At 39.2% G+C, this 21,152-nt stretch overlaps 1 protein-coding gene across 2 annotated transcripts in view; it reads left to right on the forward strand.

The window, feature by feature from the left end:
- LOC127389554 (ubiquitin carboxyl-terminal hydrolase 12-like) overlaps positions 1-20,776 on the forward strand; it is a 29,019-nt gene extending 8,243 nt beyond the window's left edge. The window contains exons 2-9 of one of the 2 annotated variants that reach the window (XM_051630167.1): positions 4,218-4,298; positions 7,306-7,519; positions 8,501-8,727; positions 9,961-10,037; positions 10,920-11,003; positions 11,671-11,868; positions 13,799-13,877; positions 18,450-20,776. In XM_051630167.1, coding sequence (XP_051486127.1) covers positions 4,218-4,298; positions 7,306-7,519; positions 8,501-8,727; positions 9,961-10,037; positions 10,920-11,003; positions 11,671-11,868; positions 13,799-13,877; positions 18,450-18,551 — 1,062 coding nt within the window. In that variant the 3' untranslated portion in view covers positions 18,552-20,776. The remainder of the gene's footprint in view (positions 1-4,217; positions 4,299-7,305; positions 7,520-8,500; positions 8,728-9,960; positions 10,038-10,919; positions 11,004-11,670; positions 11,869-13,798; positions 13,878-18,449) is intronic. The other variant, XM_051630168.1, reaches the window with a different exon arrangement.
- Positions 20,777-21,152: the final 376 nt, after the last annotated feature.

Genomic DNA, 21,152 nt, shown 5'->3' on the forward strand with positions numbered 1-21,152 from the left:
CGAGGATGCCCAGCGTGTGGATTTCTCTTATCAGTTGGCCCTGGTTCATGTTCAGAGCTGTGTAGTTGTTATTAATCACTCCCAGCTCTTTCTCTGTTCATCAGTGGCTTCAGAAGAACTCTTCGGGTCTGGCCTTATTATAATTTCTTCAGCAGAGCTACTTATGTGTAACGAGTAGAAAAATGATCATTTTTCTTCATTGTCCAACAATAATTTCTTCCTATGATTCTTGTCAGATAAGCAAGTACAATCTATAAACCATTTGTCTACAGGAATAATTACAAAGTCAAAGAAGTTTGAGGGCATAGAAGTGTTTAAGCCTCTGGAAACTGTTGATACATTTCCAGTTTCTGAAATCAATTCATCTAGACCAGGCAAAATACTAATTTTATTTGCAGGAATCGTCACAAACTGTTTGTAGAGCTTTTAAGAGATCATAATGCCTAAGCCTACTGGATCAAGCAAGTCTTCCCACTTGGGAAGTCCTCCCAAAATGGAAAAAATTCCCAATCTCTCTAATAGCGTCCAAATAGTAGAAACCCACTGAGCTAAGCTTGCTCTCTAGATCCACAGTCAGCTCAGCTAGCAGGGGTGTGAGCAGAACAGGGGAGCTCTTGAAAAGCACAGTCTGCTTCTGAGAAGACATGTTTAAGTCACAGTAATTTCTAGAAGGCTACAAATCCTGATTACAAATTGCTGAGACTTCAGCTGTCACCTCCCTCACCCTATACGGAAGTGTTGAATTTGCATCTCTCTGGGAGTCTAATGATGTAAATAAAACAGTGTTACCACATTAGTCAAACTAGGGGGATGTTTTCCTCTTTGAGTAGTTAAGTGTTGACTGTATAAATTTGTGTTTTGCTCCTGCTCATAGAGCTGTGCACCAGAAGTTCTATAATCTCTTCCTGGAGTATCAGAGCAGTTCCTTGAGAGTATTTTCTTGGCCCTCCTAGAAGTCTCTTTTATAAGATAGCTTTATTTGTCTTGCACTAGTAATGAGCAGTCAGTTCTAATCTCATGCATTAAGTTTTATATTTAGCTGTATTTTAGTGTACATTGCTGGCTTAGTTTTATATACCAAGCAAACTCAATTGGTATGTGTTAATGATTTTTTTTTCTTGTCATTTTTTATTGCTCCCACACTGTGTGTCACAGGTCAGCAAAGCAATATTGGATTTTCTTATGTTTTTAGATGTGTAAAGTACTGTGAGATACAGAGTAGTTTGTCTGTGGCACCTACAGAAGAGGTGAATCTCTCTTGATTCCCCAAAGAATCAAATAGAAATTTTCATACGTTGAACACTTGCCACTTTGGTTAGATTTTATTTCTGGATGAGAAATGCCACTTTTATGTTTCTAAAATGATGAAGTGTGTTTTGTTTCTTATGAACAAATATTTATGTGACCTGAAGTATTTATCCAGGTGCAAAAAATCTTTTAGTGGGAGTGGGAAGTTGTGTATAACACCCATTAGTCTGAGAACAAAGCTGCTTATTAGGCTTCATGGCAGCAAAAATGGAGCTCGTGCTGCACTGGATTTGATCTCCAGTTGGTTAATTTGCTATTTCCAAGTTGAGTTGCAAAGATCTTGGGTTGTTAGTAGCTGAACTTCAACTCCAGTTGCACAGCCTTACTCACAAACCTGTCCTGGATTTCCATCCTGAGACATGACCAAGGCCAATGTGTGCTGTCACCAGCAGGTGCTTTTTTCCCCCCTACGTGCTTTTTCCCTGTGTAGAGAAGTTCTCCGGGACAGTGACTCCCAGGATAAATCACTTTGTGCTGTCTGCAATGCAGTTACTTTACTGTGGTATGCTAGGCATGTGCGTTGTCTGGTGTGCTTCTTCAGCATGTTATGTGTTATTTAATTTGCAAGTTTGCATCTTCAGAGCTCTTCAGGACTAGTTGGTGATTTTGATTCCTCCCACAATTATTTTGAGTCCTGTTTTTGTTTTTATGACTTAAGATGTTCACCAAAAAGAAACTTCAGAAACGTTGCAACTAAATGTTAGGTTAATTTAGCTTCTGTGGCCGATTCTCTTTAGCTTTAGCGTTTAATTTATTAAGGAATCCTTAATACTTGATCTTCCTCTGCAGTTAATTTACCCAAATATACAAATTTGGGCAGTGGATACAAGGAAGTGCTTGGAAAGCAAGCTCATGGAACCAGGTAGATTAAATGGGTAGATACATGTGGAATCCAGGTTGGTGGTTTAGTTGAATTGCAGCACTGGCTTATGCTAGGTTATTAAATTCTTTACAGCATAGTTTTATTAAAATTGAAAATGTTTGTGCTTTTATTTCTTTGGTCAGATACTTATTTGGTATGTTGCTTTACAGACTGGAGAATTTGGGTTGTCTAGTTTCACGAGTTCTGTAAGTTGTGGTACCTGTCTTAGTTGTCTGTTTCTGCAGTGTTTCTGTAATGCAGTATCAGAGATCATGGAGGAGGTGGGAAGGAAGGCTGTTCAGAGAAATGTAAATGGAACTCCACCAGCTTGCAGATTTTACACATAAATATGCAGAATGTCAGAGCAAAGGAACCTCACTCAGCAGTCAGTTTTGATTCCAAGACTGAATTTGTTTTCAAAGCCAGCATCACCTCTTGGGCATTTGCAGAGCACATAGGTTATGAACTGTTACACCAAAGTCAAAGTCAGCATTGACCAGAACAAAGTCATGATGAGCTGGGGTAGCATTTGGGGAGCTGTCTCAGCAGTTCTTCCTTGCAGATGGCTGTTCTTACATCCAGGTTTGGTCTGGGTTTTTTTTGAGAGATAGTGGAGGAAAATAGAGGTACTTGGAAGTGGGGAATGGATGTAGGGAAATGAGAAACTGCTTGAACTGGTACTGATGCCTCAAAAAAATGCCTGTGTAATTGCTGCTTGCAAAGAGTCTCGCTTGTAAATCTGTCAGCACCTAGTGAATGTGTTTGTTTTTTTACAGTACCCAATTTTGAGCCTTCCTTGTTTTCTGTCTTTTTTTGATATATGTAATTAATTGTAAATCTGACGTGGGAGAGCCAACTACAGAGTTTCCATTCTTCCTGTTAAATGAAATAATTTCTTAGTTGTTTCTTTGTTCAAGACAGTCTAGATGGAACTGTCTACACAGTCTTTTCTTGTCTGTGGTTTATATTAGTAGCAGAATGCTAGGAGAAATGATTTAAATGTTTGCTCAACACTTTAAAAACATTACAAGCTTCAAGGAAGCATGAATTTTGCTGGACTGCTATTTTGGTTTGTTTAGTGCTTGTCTGAGGTATTTTAAGATGGCTCACCTGTCCAGAAGGATTTCTGTTTATTGTTTGCAGAAGGTCATAGGTGGAGTGACTTGGATGTTTAAAACAGAAGTCAAGAATCCGAAGTGCTTGGATTCTGCACTGAATGATGGTAACTCCTTAGGTAACAGCACAGATACAGCTGAGGGATGTGGGAACATCAGCAAGGAACATGAGAGAACAAGATGAAGTGGTATGAGGGAAAGTACCCACTTCCAGGTGGGTGTTCAGCTATAAGGTATTGTGGTTTAAAAAAAAATAGGGAAATAATGAAAAAAGATGCATGAACCACTTTGAATTTTAAGTGGACAAAGTTAAAATGAAGACAGAAAGGTTGGTATGCTTAACTGTTGTTTTATGTGACAAGACCATGTGGATAGTGGTATTTTTTCACTTGTATCTAAAATAGTAAGTTCTGTCATCTTTGTAGTGCTGGAGACTCAGGGATGCATCACAATGCACTGTAAGCTTCATACATTGTCCTTAAATTCAAGACAGCAGAACCAAGGCATTTTTAGGTGATCTGAGTTTGAGGAATGTCTGATAAAGTTTTCCTTCCCATTCGTGTTGTTTTTTGTAATCATGCTTTACTTGTCCTCAGTACTACAAGTTTCTTTATTTTCACAGTGCATTCTTGGCTAAATTTAAATTGGTGTTTCTAGGTTGCTGGGACTAACCTGAAGTCTTAAGTGAGAACACATTTCTTGTTAACTTTCAAATACATTCAAATGCAAAAGCCCCTTCTGTTAGACCAGGTAGCTTGAATTCCAGCTGATGAAGTTGAATTTTGAAGAACAAAGGAGCACGAGATGCTAATTAGCAATGGAAGTAACTTATTTTTTCTAGCTTCTTTGTTTTTCTATGAGTAGTATGAATTCTGTTGGAATTTTTTTGGAAGTTTTTAACCTCTAACATAAACTTGTGGTTTCTTTTGTAGGGCGCCAATGCCTCTGCTTTGGAGAAAGAGATTGGTCCGGAACAATTCCCTGTGAATGAGCATTATTTTGGCTTGGTCAATGTAAGTGAATTTTTTATGGCTGAAATGCTATTTTTTATATTCATTTTTATATTCATATCCTAATTTTGAATTTAACTGGATTCTCTGTTAGAACTTCGTGAGCTCTTCTGATTTAAAGTGGGACCCTGCATAGACACCACATCCTGCAGTGTGGTGCTGTGCCTTGTTACCAACCAAGATATAAATCTAATCTTAAATGCAGAAAAATGAGTGTATTTATAGTAAAGTCTTTGAGAGAAGCCTTCCTACATTTCCAATTACAGGATTTTAGTATCTAGCTGGAAAGGACATCAACTAATAGATTATGTACATTCTTCATATGGACTTCTCTAGAAGAGATTTTACACTGATGCTGCAATGTGTGGGAGTCTTGCGGTTTTAAAATGAAAATGTGTTGTTTCTCTAAAAATGTATTTCTCATGGGATCAGTGGAAGATCCTTTCTGTGAGGACACAGCCAGGAGATGAATGACATGGACTTGTTCTGTCATTTTCTTGCATGTCATAATACTCTGTGTTTTTTGACAGCCTTTTGTAACAGTGAATCCTTCTAAAAAAGAAACATTTTTTGGATCTGTTAGTTTGCATAGATTTGGTTGGGATCTGTTTGGCAATAAAAGTTGTCTACCTGAATTAACTCTGGAGAGGATGGAGCACTGGGGTAGATCTTGGCAGTGAAGGAGAGGGGCGGTGGCTGCACCTGTGGCATCTTTTGCATTGAATATAGGAAGTTAGTTAATAGAAGGTTCTATAGCATCATATTTACCATGTGAAAATACAATTTTGGCAAAACTCACTAGAAGCAGAATTATATTCTGCTTGCTGGTCATCTGGGCACATTTATTGAAAACAGAAATATGTTCTATCTTCTGACACCCCAAATAAGGTCAGTGTAGCTACTGCAGTGTTACTTGTTGCAGCTCGTTACAAACTTATTTAATTGACTTATGTGTGGGTTTCTAGCAGTTTGGGTTCTCAGCCACCAAACTATCTGAAGACATGAAGTTATATTCCTTAAGAATGGTGTTGATGGCCATTCCAAAGCTGTTGAGGTTTGCACCATAATGAGAAACATGGAAGGCATCTCCAGTTGTGACAGAAATAGCAGAGGGCTGAATAGTGTGAAGGGGAAAAACAGCATTCTAAAAATAACCAGCATGACTATAACCACATCCATTCTCTGTTTTGAAGGACAAAATATAACTTGCAACCAGTTTCTTCAGGATGATTGTTCTCATACTGTTGTTCTACAGAGCTTTTTTCGAAGTTATTTTTAGTTCTTTCATGATTTGGAGTTAATTGGAGCACTTTAAAGAAGGCAATTTCATGGCTTCAGCATCAGTACTAATAAATTTGTGGCTGCACTGCAAATGCAATCAGGTGTTGAACCTATGGACAATGGAGGCTTTAAATTTAACTCTTCCATCTAGTTTGGTTCTAATAATTTCTCTCTGTGTGGATAGCATTACAGCAGGACATGTATAACCCAATTTCTCTGTGACTACAGCCCCCAAATCTCATTAACTACTTGCTTAGTAACTTTTTTTACTTAAGATGTACCATGGTCTTCCGTTTTTTTTAAGATGGCCAATTTCTAGTTTCTGCTGTCTCTTAATTTTCTGGTGTTATTATAGACAAACATGTTAGATGCTGAATAAAAAAAAATATTTAATGAGACTTTTGGTAGCTCTCTTGCCTGCTCTGTTTATGCAAATCTAGTTAGCATGATGCTTGTTTGTTTTCCCAGGTCACTATCAAGCACATGAGTTAGGTTCTATCCTAATTCCTGTGTTTGTTCAGCTTACATACTTGTTTTCCTCATGTCAATAAGTTTTAACTGTTGTTCCGTGTTGTTTGCCTATGGTATTAATGTTAATGTAACTATAATGCTGTAACCTTTCTAGCTTTATGAATTAAACTGTAATTTTATATTTCAGTTGGCAAACTGATTATTAACTTGAAATCTTTCTGCTACAGTAAGCCCACCAATTTTTTCTGTGAACAATAGTGTCCATATTCTCTGAGTACCACTTAAAAACCAGTCTGTCTTCTGTAGTCAGATTTGTATGCTTTTGGTTTTGTTTATTTTGGTTTGTTTAAAATATTTTGCTCTCAATGCTCTTGAGATGCAGAATCTCATTGCCAGAATATCTGGGGCTGGCAAGCCCAGAACTTGTTTCCCATTGTTGAAGCAACAGCATTGTACAAGTTGCACAATAAATTGCAAAGAAACAGCTCAAAAACCCATGATGTGTTTCTTCTGGGTGATAGGCTCATATCTCAGGGGTCAGTGTTTCTCCTTGTCAAGCAGTGTGGAGCACAGCCCCTGGGAGTGGTGGCTGGCCTCCTTGCTCTGAAGTGACACTGCCCTCAGACCTGGCAGGCGTAAACCAGCTGCTCTTTGGATTTGCCTGCACCACGTACTGCTCATAGGAGTTCATGATAACCAGGAAGTATCGAACACATACCTTGCTATCTGTCTGTGAAAAGTACTTTGCCATCTGACACAGGCAAATGCAAGAGGAATTGGTGCCTGGAGCTCTGGCCACTGCCACCAGCCGAGCTGCAGCGAGGCTGACGGCTGCTGTCTCTTCCTTGCTCTGGGTTCTCGTCCCCTGTGCTGCTGTGTCATTGCCACCCTTCCACATCCTCTCAGCAGGATCTCCCCCATCAGGATCAGCAGTGTGCTGCATCTCCACAAGTTTTGATTTTGTGTTAAGCCCTCAACTGGATTGTTTTTGTCATTGATTTCCTGCTTTTTTTTTCCTTGTGCCCGTGTCGCTGTCACTGTTGTCTTCTCTTCCTTTTCTTGCTGTTACCACCTGTGGTGATACAAGGGTGAGTCATTTCCACCATGCCTACTAGTATTTCCCCAGTACATGAACTCTGACAGATGACTTTCCCATTGTCAGTGTGTGACATCCTTAATGAGCAACCTTTTGCTATTACTATTTTTTAACAGACCTAATATGAAAACGTTTGTTTTCCTTTTGTTCTGTTTTAACCAGTTCGGCAATACCTGCTACTGCAACTCAGTCTTACAGGCACTTTATTTTTGTCGTCCATTTCGGGAAAAAGTTTTGGCATACAAAGTGCAGCCTCGAAAGAAGGAAAGCCTCCTGACATGCCTCTCTGATCTCTTCAACAGTATTGCTACACAAAAGAAGAAGGTGGGAGTCATCCCACCCAAGAAATTCATTTCCCGATTGAGGAAAGAAAACGGTAAATGAAGAAATGAAATCTTTAATGGGGATTTAAGCATATAAAATGTAAACGCAGCTTCCATTTTAAGTGAGTCCAAATTGTCAGGTTTTAACAGCTTTCTGGAACGTGTTTGAACTCCTGTTTGTGGTCTGAGTTTCACCATCTCTGTAGTACAGGAACAGAGATTATATCAGAACTGTGTCTGGGTGTCTTGGTTTCTGTACTTGCTTAGACCAAGTACAGAGCATGGACCCAGTTATTCCTCATTGGCATCATCTTCTGCAGAGGTCTGCAGCAAGGCAGCAGACTTTGGGTCTTTGCTAGAAATTGTCATGGGCTAAGCAGACCTCATGGAGTTGATCCAAGTTGAAGTTTTGAAGGAGATTTGACCACCCTAAGCCTGCCTTCTTACACTTGAGGTAGGATAAATTCCTTATGATGAGAACTGGTGGTTATTTCCCAGGGCAACTCGGTGAGGGAAAAGTTTTCTATGTTGATCTCTCATCTCTGCTTGAATTTGAAAAGATAACAGACTTCTGGCAGGGGATTCTTGCCCTTTGATGCTGGACTTAAATGAATTAATGGCCCTGGGCAGCACATCTGAATTTCTTTATTTCTCTTTCTCCCCAAAGAAAAAACAAAAACCAAACAATTAAAAAACCCCAAACAATTAAAAAGCCCCTCAACAACAGCAAAAAAAGCCCCAAAACCAAGAATGGTTTTCTTCAGTTGCAAAAAATGCCCAAACTAATTTTCCTTTATGTTACTTTGTAGCTGCCTGTTTCTTGCAAGCTGAGGAAAGGAATAGGTGAGGGTAACTTAACCTCCCTTATGAGAACAATGAAGTGCAGTTCTTCAAAGACACTTCAACACTGTAACCCACAGTTGTATAATAGGCTGGAGAAGGGGGAAGGACACACACTGATTGCTAGAAGCATGGGAACTTCGTATTATGAAGTATCTGTATTTTTTAATTTTCCTTGTTCTCTTTCTTTCCAGAATTATTTGATAATTATATGCAGCAGGATGCACATGAATTCCTAAACTACCTACTTAACACTATTGCTGACTTACTACAAGAAGAGAAAAAGCAGGAGAAGCAGAATGGCAAACTCCAGAATGGCAGCATTGAGAGTGAAGAAGGAGACAAGACTGATCTGACGTGGGTCCATGAAATCTTCCAAGGAACACTAACCAATGAAACCAGATGTCTTAACTGTGAGGCTGTACGTTTAAAACAAAACCAAACCTTTTAGATTTTTCACAGGGTCTGGATCATTTTCCCTAATACTAAGCACACTTTTTCATTTATTAGGATAGATGAAATTGCACTCTCTCTATTAAAATATGGAGCATAGCCTATTTTATGACTGTATCACCTCTATGTTCAAACCAATACTCATTAAGGTATGTTTCTCAGAAAAAGAGTAGTGTTTTTTCTGTTCCTCCTCCCTGTTCCATCAAGGCAGTCTGCACCTGGCTGACATAAGCTGCCTTTTTGTCTTCATGTTATTTTGTGTCAGTGATTGAGAGTTTATGTTGTGTTTCTACATAAGAGTCGCTCATTATTTATTTAACTCTGAGATTAACTGAATTTCTTGAACTGAAAGTCTCTGCCTCTTGCTGCTGGTCCATAGACATTCTGTTCAAGAGCAAAACAAGTGCCAAAGTCTAGAATTAGAAGAACCACACCACCCCTTCAGAGCAGGGATTTGTAGCTAGCCATGTGCTATGTCTGATTTAATATTTCTAAAAAATGAAAACCCAGTTAGGGGGGAAAAAAAGGAAGGGATTACAACTGAAATGACCATTCTTGGCATTTTAATTCTAAAATTCTGGCTGTGTGGTGAACTTGAGCTTTAAAAGTGACATCAGTAAGATTCTGCCTCAAGAATTTTGAAATTGAATATGACTGTTCTACACATGGGAAGATGCTTTCCCTAACTGGCTAACCCATTTCATTGAAAAACCCGTCTGCCTGTCTCTGTGTTCCCTGTAAGTAGTTACTGTTAAACTCTGCAATGCAGCAGAAAGGTCTGTCAGTCTGCAAAGCAGAGAGGAATATGGTTAAACCTTCTCCAGCTCTGAGAGCTCTGAGTGGTTAAAATCTCGGGTTTGCCAGTGAAGTAAGCAGATGTGTCTTGAAGGCTCAAGGGGGAGAGATGTTTTGCAAGAAAGGTTTTTGGGGTTGTTTTTTGTGGTTTTTTTTTTCTGGGTTTTGTTGAGTTTGCCTATTTTGGTTTTTAAAAAATATTCCTCTCTGGATTGTAACAGCACATCAGAGTATTTCTTCAGTTCTAGTTTACCTCAATAAAGGGACTCTTCATGTGTATGTATATTTATTTTTGGATCACCAAGCTCTCTACTTGCCATGAGGACATTGCACTGTTCCAGAAACAGTTACAAGAAATCTGCCAGTTCTAAAATGTTATGAAATATTTCTTCTTATTTTTTTCAAGGTTAGTAGCAAAGATGAGGACTTTCTGGATCTGTCGGTTGATGTGGAACAAAATACATCAATTACACACTGTCTGAGGTAAATGAGAGTGTTTGGAAATGGAAAAAGTACTTGTAGTAGGAAAGAACCTAACTTAGTTGCTTAGTTGCTCTGTTATACAACAGGTTGCAGGCTTTGACTTAAGGTAAAATATGTGCTGTTCATTTTTTCATGGGTTTTTGAAGCTGCTAGTTCCTTAGTGGTTTTTAGTAGTTAATAAATACAATGATTTCTTAATGGTAGGTAATATTGATTTTCACTTTCTTTTATGGGGATTTTATTTACATCACACAGTCAGGTTTTATCAAAACTAAACATGGCATGTTTGGTTCCTAATAAAATCTTGTTTGTTGTAATTTTTTTTAATTGCATTTCAGTTTTGTGGTCAGATATGGGGTTTTTTGCTGATAGATGCCTTTGCTCCATGTATTTTACTGCTAGTTCTAAGGCTTATGAGCTGCTAGGATACTGCAGGCTGCATACAGCATCTGGCTTTGGAATAGCAGATAATGGGGCTATAATTGCTAGGAGCTGAAAGATAATCCAGACTTTGGCTAGTCACTGGTTAGTGGTGATAGGTCTTCACATTTAGTGTCTGCCACCAAAGAAAACACAGAGTGGTTTCCCCTGGCAACAAAACACAGTCACCTTATTGCTGTTTATTACCTGTTGTGTTTGCCCAGAAAGTATGCACTTAATATTCAAGGGTGTAATTTCTAAATGTTTCCAGCTGAACATTGATACTGCATCCCAAGGCCGGGACAAATGCACCTGAGGTGTGTTCGGGAGGTATGAGTGACATAAATGAGGGGAAATTCATCTTCTGTGTGTACTTTCGCTTTTTTTCAGCATTATTAGCAGTCAGTTTTAGTTGGAATGGTCTGATGAATATTCCTCCTCCTCTGACTTTTGTTTCCACAGAGGATTTAGTAACACTGAAACTCTGTGCAGTGAATATAAATACTATTGTGAGCAGTGCCGCAGTAAACAGGAAGCACAGAAGAGGTAAGGTTCACATATTCAGGCTAATATAAATATTCTCTTAAAATGGGCAACTGGTGGAAAAAGACACCTTGTGAATTCAGTAAAGAAAAAGATAAAGACTCTTCTTAGGTCTGTGTTTGGTGGGGAAGGGAGGAAGGAGAAGCAGAGACACCCCAGTAGCATTGTGGCAACCTTATCAGAGAGAAATGAAGAGATTCATTTTGTATTCCTCCCAGAAGAATTTCTATCTCGTGCTTCCAGACATTCACATTTTCCCCAGTTAGCATTAATCAACTTAAATCCATTGAAAACCACCCATCCCATCTGCTTTCGCTGTGAATACTATACAGAAAGGTATTTTTTCTCACCTCATACTTGCTCACAGCCAGAGCAGGAAGACAGATTTATTCCATCCCTTTCTTCCCATAGATGTGACAAAAAATTGATGTTTCCAGCATAAACAATTGTCCTGCATTCAGGTGTCAGTTGTGCATTTAATCTTTCAGAATAAATATTGCCTTTTCTCACTGGAATATCTGTGAGAAAAGCAGGCTGGTGACAGACTTCATCAGCATTCCAGATGCCTTTTAAGAAGCTTCGTATTAAAACTGTTCAGAAACAAAGCTTTGTTTTAGGTGATCTGCTAATCCCTTGTTCTTTGTTTAATGTCTTTTTTTTTGTGCTTCAGAATGAGAGTGAAAAAGTTGCCCATGATTTTAGCTCTGCACTTAAAAAGGTTCAAATACATGGACCAGCTGCATCGATACACCAAGCTCTCCTACCGTGTGGTCTTTCCCCTGGAGCTTCGGCTCTTCAACACTTCAGGAGATGCTACAAACCCTGACAGAATGTATGACCTTGTGGCTGTCGTTGTTCACTGTGGCAGGTAGGTGGGTTTTGTGCTTGCTGGACCTTAAATGCCTTTCCTTGAAATACAAAAAGAGTCTGTCACCCCACACACCACCTTACACCAGCATGGGAGCTGACAACACAGGAACATGCTGAGCAGCATCAGAGCTCCATGTCCAAAAGGAGTATTCTTTTTTTTTAAGTGTTTGGATCTGTTGCTACTTTTTTACTGGTTTAAATCTTGCTTTCCAGGTAACCCAGTCTAAGGTTTGCTCTTTTATCAGCCTTCAAATATGGTGGCAATTAAAAAACCAACAGGAACAGCAAAAAAACCCCACCCCCTACCCTACTTTCCAGGAAAGCTAAATGAAATAAAAACAAATCTTGGAAAAACACTTACTAAAATAGAAGTTACAGTGCTCATGGTGCTACTTGCCAAACCTTTGACGTTTTTTTAGAAGGTGGCGCCACCTTGTGGAATAAACTCTGCACTGCTGATTTTTTACCCTTACTCTCTTTATTAACTTTTTTCTGTGGCTTTAATTTTTGTCTTTAAAAGCAAAGAGAAAAAGTTTTTAAGCACTTTTAGGAAAAAACGGTCATGGAAGGCAAGAGAAAAATTTATAACTGCCTTCTGGAAGTGTGAGTTTTAAAGTAATAAATTATTACAGCACACAAATGTTTGGAGACATCTTTGTGAGGAGCGAGACAATATAATTAAGTAACATTGCATATTATTGCATAGAGCTAGTATAAACAAGCTACATGCCAGGTGATTTCTGTTGTGGTACAGTTGTGCTGTTTTTAATTTATTTTTATCATTTTAAGATCTCATCCTGTCTGTTTTTTTCTGTAGATTCTTAATTTACTGTACCTGGTACTACCCTTCCAGGATTTAACAATGGTGATTAATAATTCAGATGTGTTAAATGGCTTCACTTTTTCTTCTTTAACTCATTGTCTTGCATGGACTTTTTAGGAGTCCTGTGACTACTTCTGGTTTCAGTTCTTAGTAAGGACTTAGTGGGCTTAAGATAAACTATATTTTTCTAAATATTTGTGTTCTCAGAGCTTATTTTAAATATTTTGCCCTTACAGTTTTTATTTTCATGCAGTTGTTCTAAACAAAGGGGTTTCAGTCTGTGTCAGGTAATGGGTTTGATTCTGGAAGGACTAGAGAAGAACTTCCTTTTGCCTAAACCTAACGTGAGTGTAGGTTGTTTTAAAGCCTTATGTAGATCCTAAGTAAAAAGTAAACCCAGTGGGAGAACATAAATATTTTTTCACTGTGTCCTTATACTGTTCTTTCTGAATTTAAGATTAGTAAATTGATAGCTCATTGTTTTCATCCATATAGTTTATTATTCTGAAGTGCTGTATTTTCAGGGCATTCTGCCTGCCTTGACTCTGCAGATTGATCTCCCTTTGAGTTGGGTCACTTTGTTGTCCCTTCCAGGTAAACATTCAGGATATATGTAGCTGATAGAATTGGACTGGGAAGCTGCCACTGGAAAAGTGGGAGCAGCAGTCACAGAGAGCCCATCTGCAGTCAGCCATGGGCTAAGCCACACTAAGAATTGAACAATAAATCAATCTCCTGTGCATATAAAATATTTCAGACAGTTACTAAAATTTTTGAAGAATGTTCAAAATACTCAGCAGTGTTGAATGCAGCAAAGCAGTGATTGGAGTAACTGGCTTTTTGGGATATATGAAGGACTATCTGAAACACATATGAAATTATGTGTTTTGAGTATATTGGTTTTGGGAAGTAGCAAAGACAACTGTTAATTCAAGCAGGTTGTCAAAAAACTAAAAACCTAAATGATGTTATGAGTAATGCAGGACAAAACAAAGAGCTGGGAAGTCAAACTCGTGACAGGAACAGTCAGAAAAATGTAGGAGAGCAGTGGTCCTGCCTTTGCAGGCACAAGTCTAATAAGTCTTCAATCCTTTCTCTCTGGCAGTGGTCCAAATCGTGGGCATTATATCACCATTGTGAAGAGCCATGGCTTTTGGTTGCTGTTTGATGATGACATTGTAGAGGTAGGTGTGCTTTTCCATGGTGAAAACAGGTGTCAACAGCATCACTCTCCAGCTTTGTTTTTCTATCTGGGATTAGCTTTTGCACAGAATAATTCTGGACATTTCAAAAGTAAATTTCAGCATTTTTGTGTGTTTTTGTTATCAAAGTAGCACAGAGAAGGGGAAACCTACATGAGGGACATGGGGTGATGGTCACCTGTTCAGGCTGAAATACTACAGTCGTCTTACTCAAGATCTGAAGTGCTGTTATTTCAGCCCACCTTTTGGGCTCCTTCTTGGTGCTTTGTGCTAGTTGTATTTCGGTGCTACATTTAAGAACTTTGAACCTTTTTTTTTTTTTTTGTAGGCAGTTTTCCCCCAGAAGCTGAAGTGTAGAAAAACTATTAAAAAGTATTTGGGAGACTGCAGGAAGGTCCTGAGGGTACACAAAGGTGTTTGGACTATTTGCAATAATGTTCAAACAGTCACAAGCAGATTTTTTCCTTAACATGTTTGTAAAGACTAATATCCAAAATATTTATATATCCATGTTTGTGACATACACCTGAAAAGGGCCTATAAGGAGGTTGGGGCAGAGCTGTTCACAAAGGCAGGTAATGACAGGAGAAGGGGTGATGGTTTCAAGCTGGAGAAGGGTAGATTTAGGTTGGACGTTAGGAAAAAGTTATTTAATATGAGGGTGGTGGATCCCTGGAATAGGTTGCCTAGAGAGGTGATGGGGTCTCCATCCCTGGAGACATTCAGGGTCAGGCTTGATGGGGCTCTGAGCCATCTGGTCAAGTATGAGATGTCCCTGCTTATTGTAGGGGGGTTGGACTGGATGACCTTTAGAGGTCTCTTCCAACCCAAGACATTCTATGATTCTATGACATAATTATTAAGCAAAAACCAAACAGCAGAACAAACACTACAGCAGAACTGCTTTTTTGTAAAGAAGACAGTGTACTGTTTGCCTCTGAGATCTTGTGGTCAAGGTTAAGGTCTGATGGTAAGTGTTGACATAGGTACAGCAGAACCCTTGCTGGTGTTGAAATAAAGATGATGCACATTCTCTAATTTTATTTTTTTATAATCTTTGCCTAGCTTGGAGATCAGGGATGATTTCCTGGTGAGTTAGATAGCCTGGATGACTGTAAACAGTTGCTTTTCTCCCTTTGTTTTATTTTGAAGGTCACTTTCCTCTGTTTCTGTTCTGGCCAAAGTATGTAAATATGTGGGCTATTTTTGGAAATAGTGCTTATTTCAGTGTTTTTAAATGCAGGTATTCACTATCTTTTCCATCCAGGAAATACACTTCACATTTTAAAAGTAGATTTAAATAACCATCTTGTTCTATAGTTGTGTTCTGTCAGTCGCTTCTATGTTGTATCTTAGCTTTTAGGTCAAAATGAATTCTTTTTTCAGTGCAAACACTGTTCACACTTTTATAGATGCATTAAACCATAGCTTTTAAATACACACTGGCTGTTATTGGACAACAAATTCAAGGAGCTGTCACAAGAAAGCTAGAATGTAATTCCTCTCTCTTGGAGGAATGATTTTTTTTTTCCCCCTTTAAATTTATTTTCTAACTTCAATCATGGCTTTCTTTTCAGGTCATCTTCTTTTGGAGACTTTATCTAAAAGGCTGTAAAAACAAAGCTCTTTGATCTGAAATTTCTCCTTTTTCTGTTCTCCATGGTTCTTTGAGCTTTCACTGTCTTGATTAGGATTAGCAATGTGGTCCCATCCTGCAGCACTACCTCTGCCCCTGCTGCTGATCTGGAAGTTTTAAGATTCCTTTCCCTGGTAGAAGATTCTCCTGGGCTGGTGTTTGCATGTGGTGTTTGTTTTCTGTGAAATTCAGGTTTTGTTTTTCCTACCAGTGGAGGGCATGAGAAATAGCACGTGAGGGTTTTCCCCAAAAGCCATTGGAGCCCCTTGGCCTTCTCTGGTGAGCACTTGCTATGAGGAGTGCAGCATAAGGATTCCTGCTGGGTTTGTCCCAGGGGATCTCTTCACTGCCTATCCATTGTAGCTCCACCTTCTAATTGGGTGATAAACATCAAACTTAGCTCTTGCCTCCCTCTGTCTAGCAAGCACCAGCCTTTCTCTTTCCTTGACCTTCTAGAACTCACCTGGTTTTCTGGCAGTTTGGTGTTGGAGGAAGAACAGAACAGCAGAGCCTGCTCTTCCTCTCCTGGTGCACAGGCTGCTGGAAGAAGTAGCTGTGGTTTTACTCATCAGTTCTCCCTCCCTGCTTAGTCATCAGCTCTGGAGGATTAGCTCCTTGCTAGTGCTGTAGGCTGCTCACTGAAACACTGTAAAGCCACAGAGAGTTTTGCCAGTTCCATCTGCTGCCTAAAGAGGTGTAAATATCTGCTCTGAACTTGACCACATTCCATTTTCAGGCTGCTTGTGACTGGCCAGAAGGTGACACCACTGGAAATATATTGCTATGTATGACATGACAAGAGGTTGTCCTCAAAAGTGGAGTGGCAAAAAAACTCAAAGCCCCAAATCCCCTAAACATGAATTTTGCATCAGTTTGTGGTTCTAGGGCTGACCACAGGAGCCTGCTGCTCTTCAGCAGCTCTAAGAAATTGCAAGCAGATTTTTTTAAATTTTCTTTGTTAAGTTTTGGAAACTGAGTGTTCTAGGTGTGAACTGGCTACATAACTAAACAGGTATTGGTCAGCAGACTTCAGAAAATGAGTCCAAAGCCCTTGTGCCTGTACACCTACCTTGCAACTGCAAGAGAGCACAAGAGAAAACATTTTCCCCTTAAATACAGATGAAAAGCATTGCTGTGTTTCTGGCAAGTGATATGAATTAATGGCTTTGAACTCTCAGTGGGAAGTAGTTTATCCTTATTACCCACTAAATGTCAGAAGTGGTGAAACCATATTTATTTATCTCTTTGGATTTGGTTGGAAGGCCAACTTTCAATTAATGGGAGATAGATGGTAATCAAACATACCACAGCATATGTGAAAAGCAACTGCATCAAATCCAGGAGGCAGATCAGTCCAAATGGGATCCAGTGCCAAGAAAAACTAATTGGGAAACCTGAGTAAATCATCTCTGTCTTGTTTGATGTGTTGTCCTTAGAGCAGCTGTGATACATCACAGGGATAGTGTTTCTATGAAACTGAGAGGGGGAAATGTCCATCCAGGAAGTTCTCCAAATTGAGACAAGGGGGAGAATGGTTGTAGGTCTTGACTTGAACAAGAGATTTGCAGCATTCAGTTGGATGCTTCAAGATGCATGAAAAGGATTTGGTTTGGGGAACCACAGGAGTTGTCTGGAAATGGGCAAAGGATATTGAAGCTTACTTAACAGGAAAAATCATCTTTGTGCCAGGTGAGGCTGCAGAATCCTAAAAGCAGTTGTGAAGCCACCAACTGGTTGTCACTCTGAAGCTGCAACTGGGTAAAATTTTGCCATCCACAATATATGTGGTCAATTAAGAATGGGGAGAATAGAGTGTGTATAATCTTCTTTAAGTTCCACTCTTATTTTCTGTGGATAGTGAAATTTGAAAAGGAAGTCAGTCTTGCCATGATAAAGCTAAAATTATCTGCAGAATGAATTAATCTATATCAAATGTTTTGAGTTGCATTCAGAATGAGTAGTGGAAATAGACTTGATTTCATGGCGAGTTAGTGGGCACTTAAAATAAAACATTTCAGTTTCTGCTAAATATATTACAAGAACTGAAGAATGTTCTTTTGCTATTTTTCTCTTAAAATGTGTATCTAACAGTTGGTAGTAGAGGTTATGTTAATAAATTGTGTGAAAATGCAAAGGTGTTTTAGCTTCTCTGAAGTCCTTGAATGGAGAAGACAGGAAGGCAGAACATCTCTTTGGGCTTGTTTCCCTTTTACTGCACATAGTTCACAACTTTAAATATAATAATTCTAATAATAAGGCAAATAATTTATTTATCTTAAAACACAAACCTTGTGATACTATTCCCCTAGGCACTGTACCAGCAAATCCTAAGGAGGGAAAGCTCCTCTGAGACCAGAAGATCCTAATCAAAGGAGACCCACAGATTCCATGGTGTAATTGCCAGTAACACTTGCAGGACTTCTCTACATAAGAGGGTCACAAGAACTTTAAAATCTGGAGTTACTTTTAAAATCTGCTCGGGATGGTCCTTGTGTGCTCCCAGCTGTACAAAAATCTTTGCTGATCAGTGACTGCTCTTTTATTTGCGTTTTCGACCTATAGTCAGGAAAGGCAACACCAGTCTGAAGGAGAAAGCAAATATAAAAATATCATGTGCTCTTTTAAGGATACATTTTCATAGATTGCCTTTTTTTATAGTCCAGCTTAAGAGCACATGACTGCTGAGAGGTTTATTATTTCATCTTCATTTCCTTTTTTTCAACAGGGAATAAGGTATTAAATGGAAAAAATGTTTTGTTGTACTTGGTTGGATTCAATGATACTGAAATACCTCTGTATTAATGCTGAGTGGCTTTCCAACATCACCCCCCTGAACTGAAATTCATGCTTTGTCTGGGAGAGGGGTTCTCAGGGTGGTCTTTTGACTGAGCCTAATTATGATTCTCATTCGTTTTCAGAAAATTGATGCCCAGGCCATTGAAGAATTCTATGGGTTAACATCAGACATTTCCAAAAACTCAGAATCTGGATATATCCTCTTCTACCAGTCGAGAGACTAAAGATACGTGTGTACAAAATAAAGAAAAAAGGGATCAAGATATGTCCAAATGGAACATATTTGTGGCAGCAGAAGCAGTTCCTCGTTGCTGTAGGACCAGGACAGATCCAGTGGGATGAACCAAGGTTTTTCCCTGCCATGTTGTGGGGGATCAGTGCTGACTGCCCTAACCAGAAGAGCTCTTGTTCCAGTTTTCTTTCTGGGCTTTTTTTACGTGCTGTCTTCCAAAATCTGTGTTACCTCTACTTGAAACCTGGCTGCTTATTTGTTCATGAACTGAAGAAGAGATTTTAAAGTAGCATTGTAGGATTGTTACCATTTAATGTTGGCCTGAGGCTGTACCTTGGTTTCTGCCATCGTCGTTTTTCTGTATTTTAGCAGAATGATTTCAATATTCAGTGTCAGCTGAAGGCATATTTTAGGATATGAACAGCAGCTGGTTGCTGGATATTTTTGGTGACTCAGACTTGAGAAGCAGTACAAAGCTAAGACATATTGGAAATGTCAAGTCTGTAATTTTTATTAAAAAATCCTACAACAAACCAGACAAAAAACCTCACTCTGCAGCATTGTAGATTTCCCCGTGATGCTTTATTTGGGTTTCAGATAACACTAACAGCACTGCTTCTTGTTATATTTGTAGTTTTACTGTTTCTTCTCCAGAAGGCATAGGGCTTTATCCATATTCAGCCTAGTGGATTGTGCATTTTGCTTTGGAAGCAGAAGGCTTGCCTCAGAGCCAGGTTGCTGCAGGTTTAAGGGGAGCAGAGCAGCAGTTTCCTTGTGAAGAACATGCCTGGCAACCAGCTGCTGGAGGAAGCTGGAAGTTTCTTGGAGCTATTGCTTAAACCAAAAGTGCCCTCATTCTGAAGCAGGATCTGTTCCACATTTCCTTCAATACATAGTAAACTGATGCAACTAGCATTTTGAATCTATGCTGATACCCAGAAACAGCACTAGTTGTGAAGGGTTAACCAAGGGCAAGCAGCATTTATGGAACTAATCCAGTTGTTCTTAATCTTCAAGATAATGAACAAGTAAGAAGGAAACCAAACCAACCAACCCAGACATTGCCTTGCTAAGTGTTCCTCGTCATCTGTTGGTAATGTTTGTGTCCCTCTGGGAATCATAACGCCCCCAAAAATGCTTTTGATTGTTTACCTCTATAGGCCTTGCTTAACAGGGGAAATTCAGTCTTTTAAAGACTGCGATGGCGTAATTATCCGTTACCTGTGTATATATTCTATTCTCAAGGATAACTAGAAAGAAAAGACTGAGGAAGTTAGTAAGAAATCTCAGAAAAAACTTCTGTAATTTTCTTCTTGAGAAGTCCTGTTGCCAAAGCTTGTCACAGCTGGCTCTAAACTACCAGTGGAAATGGAGATATTCCTTTCTTCATCTTGTTGAGTAACTCCAGAGCTGTTCGTGTGGTGGTTCCCAGCACAGCCCATCATGGTTTGTACCAGTGATTGTTATTCTTGAGGACCTTTAACTTATGCAATTCTGTGGCTTGTACAGGATCTAGAAAATATTTTACCAAAATACTGTCCTCAGGAAAGCAGCATTTCACAAGCAGTTCCTTGTGGTGGCTGTGTGTGTGTCTGTCTTCATGACCACAGACGTAATGTTAGCAATTAAATCCTGTCTTCAACGTGCAAATTAATCATTACCATTGTATTCCAGCTGGGTACAGGTTACATTCTCCTGGCACATCACCTCTTCCAGAAGAGAAAATATGGACATTGGGTTTTTAAATTATTTTTTATTATACAGAGTACTGTCATTTGAAGAGACACAGTCAATAACAGCAAACATTCTTGTCATCTTCTTCCTATTGTGTGAATATTGTTCCTGGCTCAGAGTCTTCTCCCCTTGTTCACACACAAGCTGTGAGTCCTCTCCAGAAGACTTGTCATCACTAAGTCTTGCAAAAAATAAAAAAAATAGCACTGAGTTAAAAATAATCTAAACAGTAAATACAAAAGTTAAGGTAGTACACTAGACATGTATTTTGTATATCTGGTGATACGTTTTTATGAATAAAATACCTGACTGAGAGAGAATATTGAAAGATATATACTAGAGATTAAAGCCTGTTAAAAGTGCACTTTTGCTACAGATTTATAAGGAGACTAAAAGGAATTACATTGGAAGAGAATGGTGTGATGTTACTTCTGTATAATAGATGAGCCCACCTGTCTCCAATAAAGGTCGTGTATGATCAAATGCACGTGGCCCAAATGCTTTTCCTTGCGTTTCCATCCGAGTCAGAAGCAAAAGCAGTTGGTCAGTGGCTGCCTCTCCTTAGCTTCTCCCTCCTGCCCCAGGGTCCTGACCTGCTGTCTTTTGTGTGCACAGAACCTGTGCATAAGCTGTTTAAACCAAGAGAAATGATAATCCAATGTCACGTATTATCATTGTGTTGGTAAAGTGAGAAAAGCTTCCCCAGGGCCTTTTCCCCTGCCACCCATCCCACTACTGCTATTCCTTAATGTCTTGGTCCTCGCCTGGAGCTCTGCATTGCCTTTCCCTCTGATTTCCTTTTTCCTTCTCCCCTTTTCCCCCCTTACTTGTCCATAAGACTTGGTTGCAAATACCAGAC

The sequence above is a fragment of the Apus apus genome, chromosome 12 (assembly GCF_020740795.1).
Source record: "Apus apus isolate bApuApu2 chromosome 12, bApuApu2.pri.cur, whole genome shotgun sequence".
NCBI classification, from domain to species: domain Eukaryota; kingdom Metazoa; phylum Chordata; class Aves; order Apodiformes; family Apodidae; genus Apus; species Apus apus.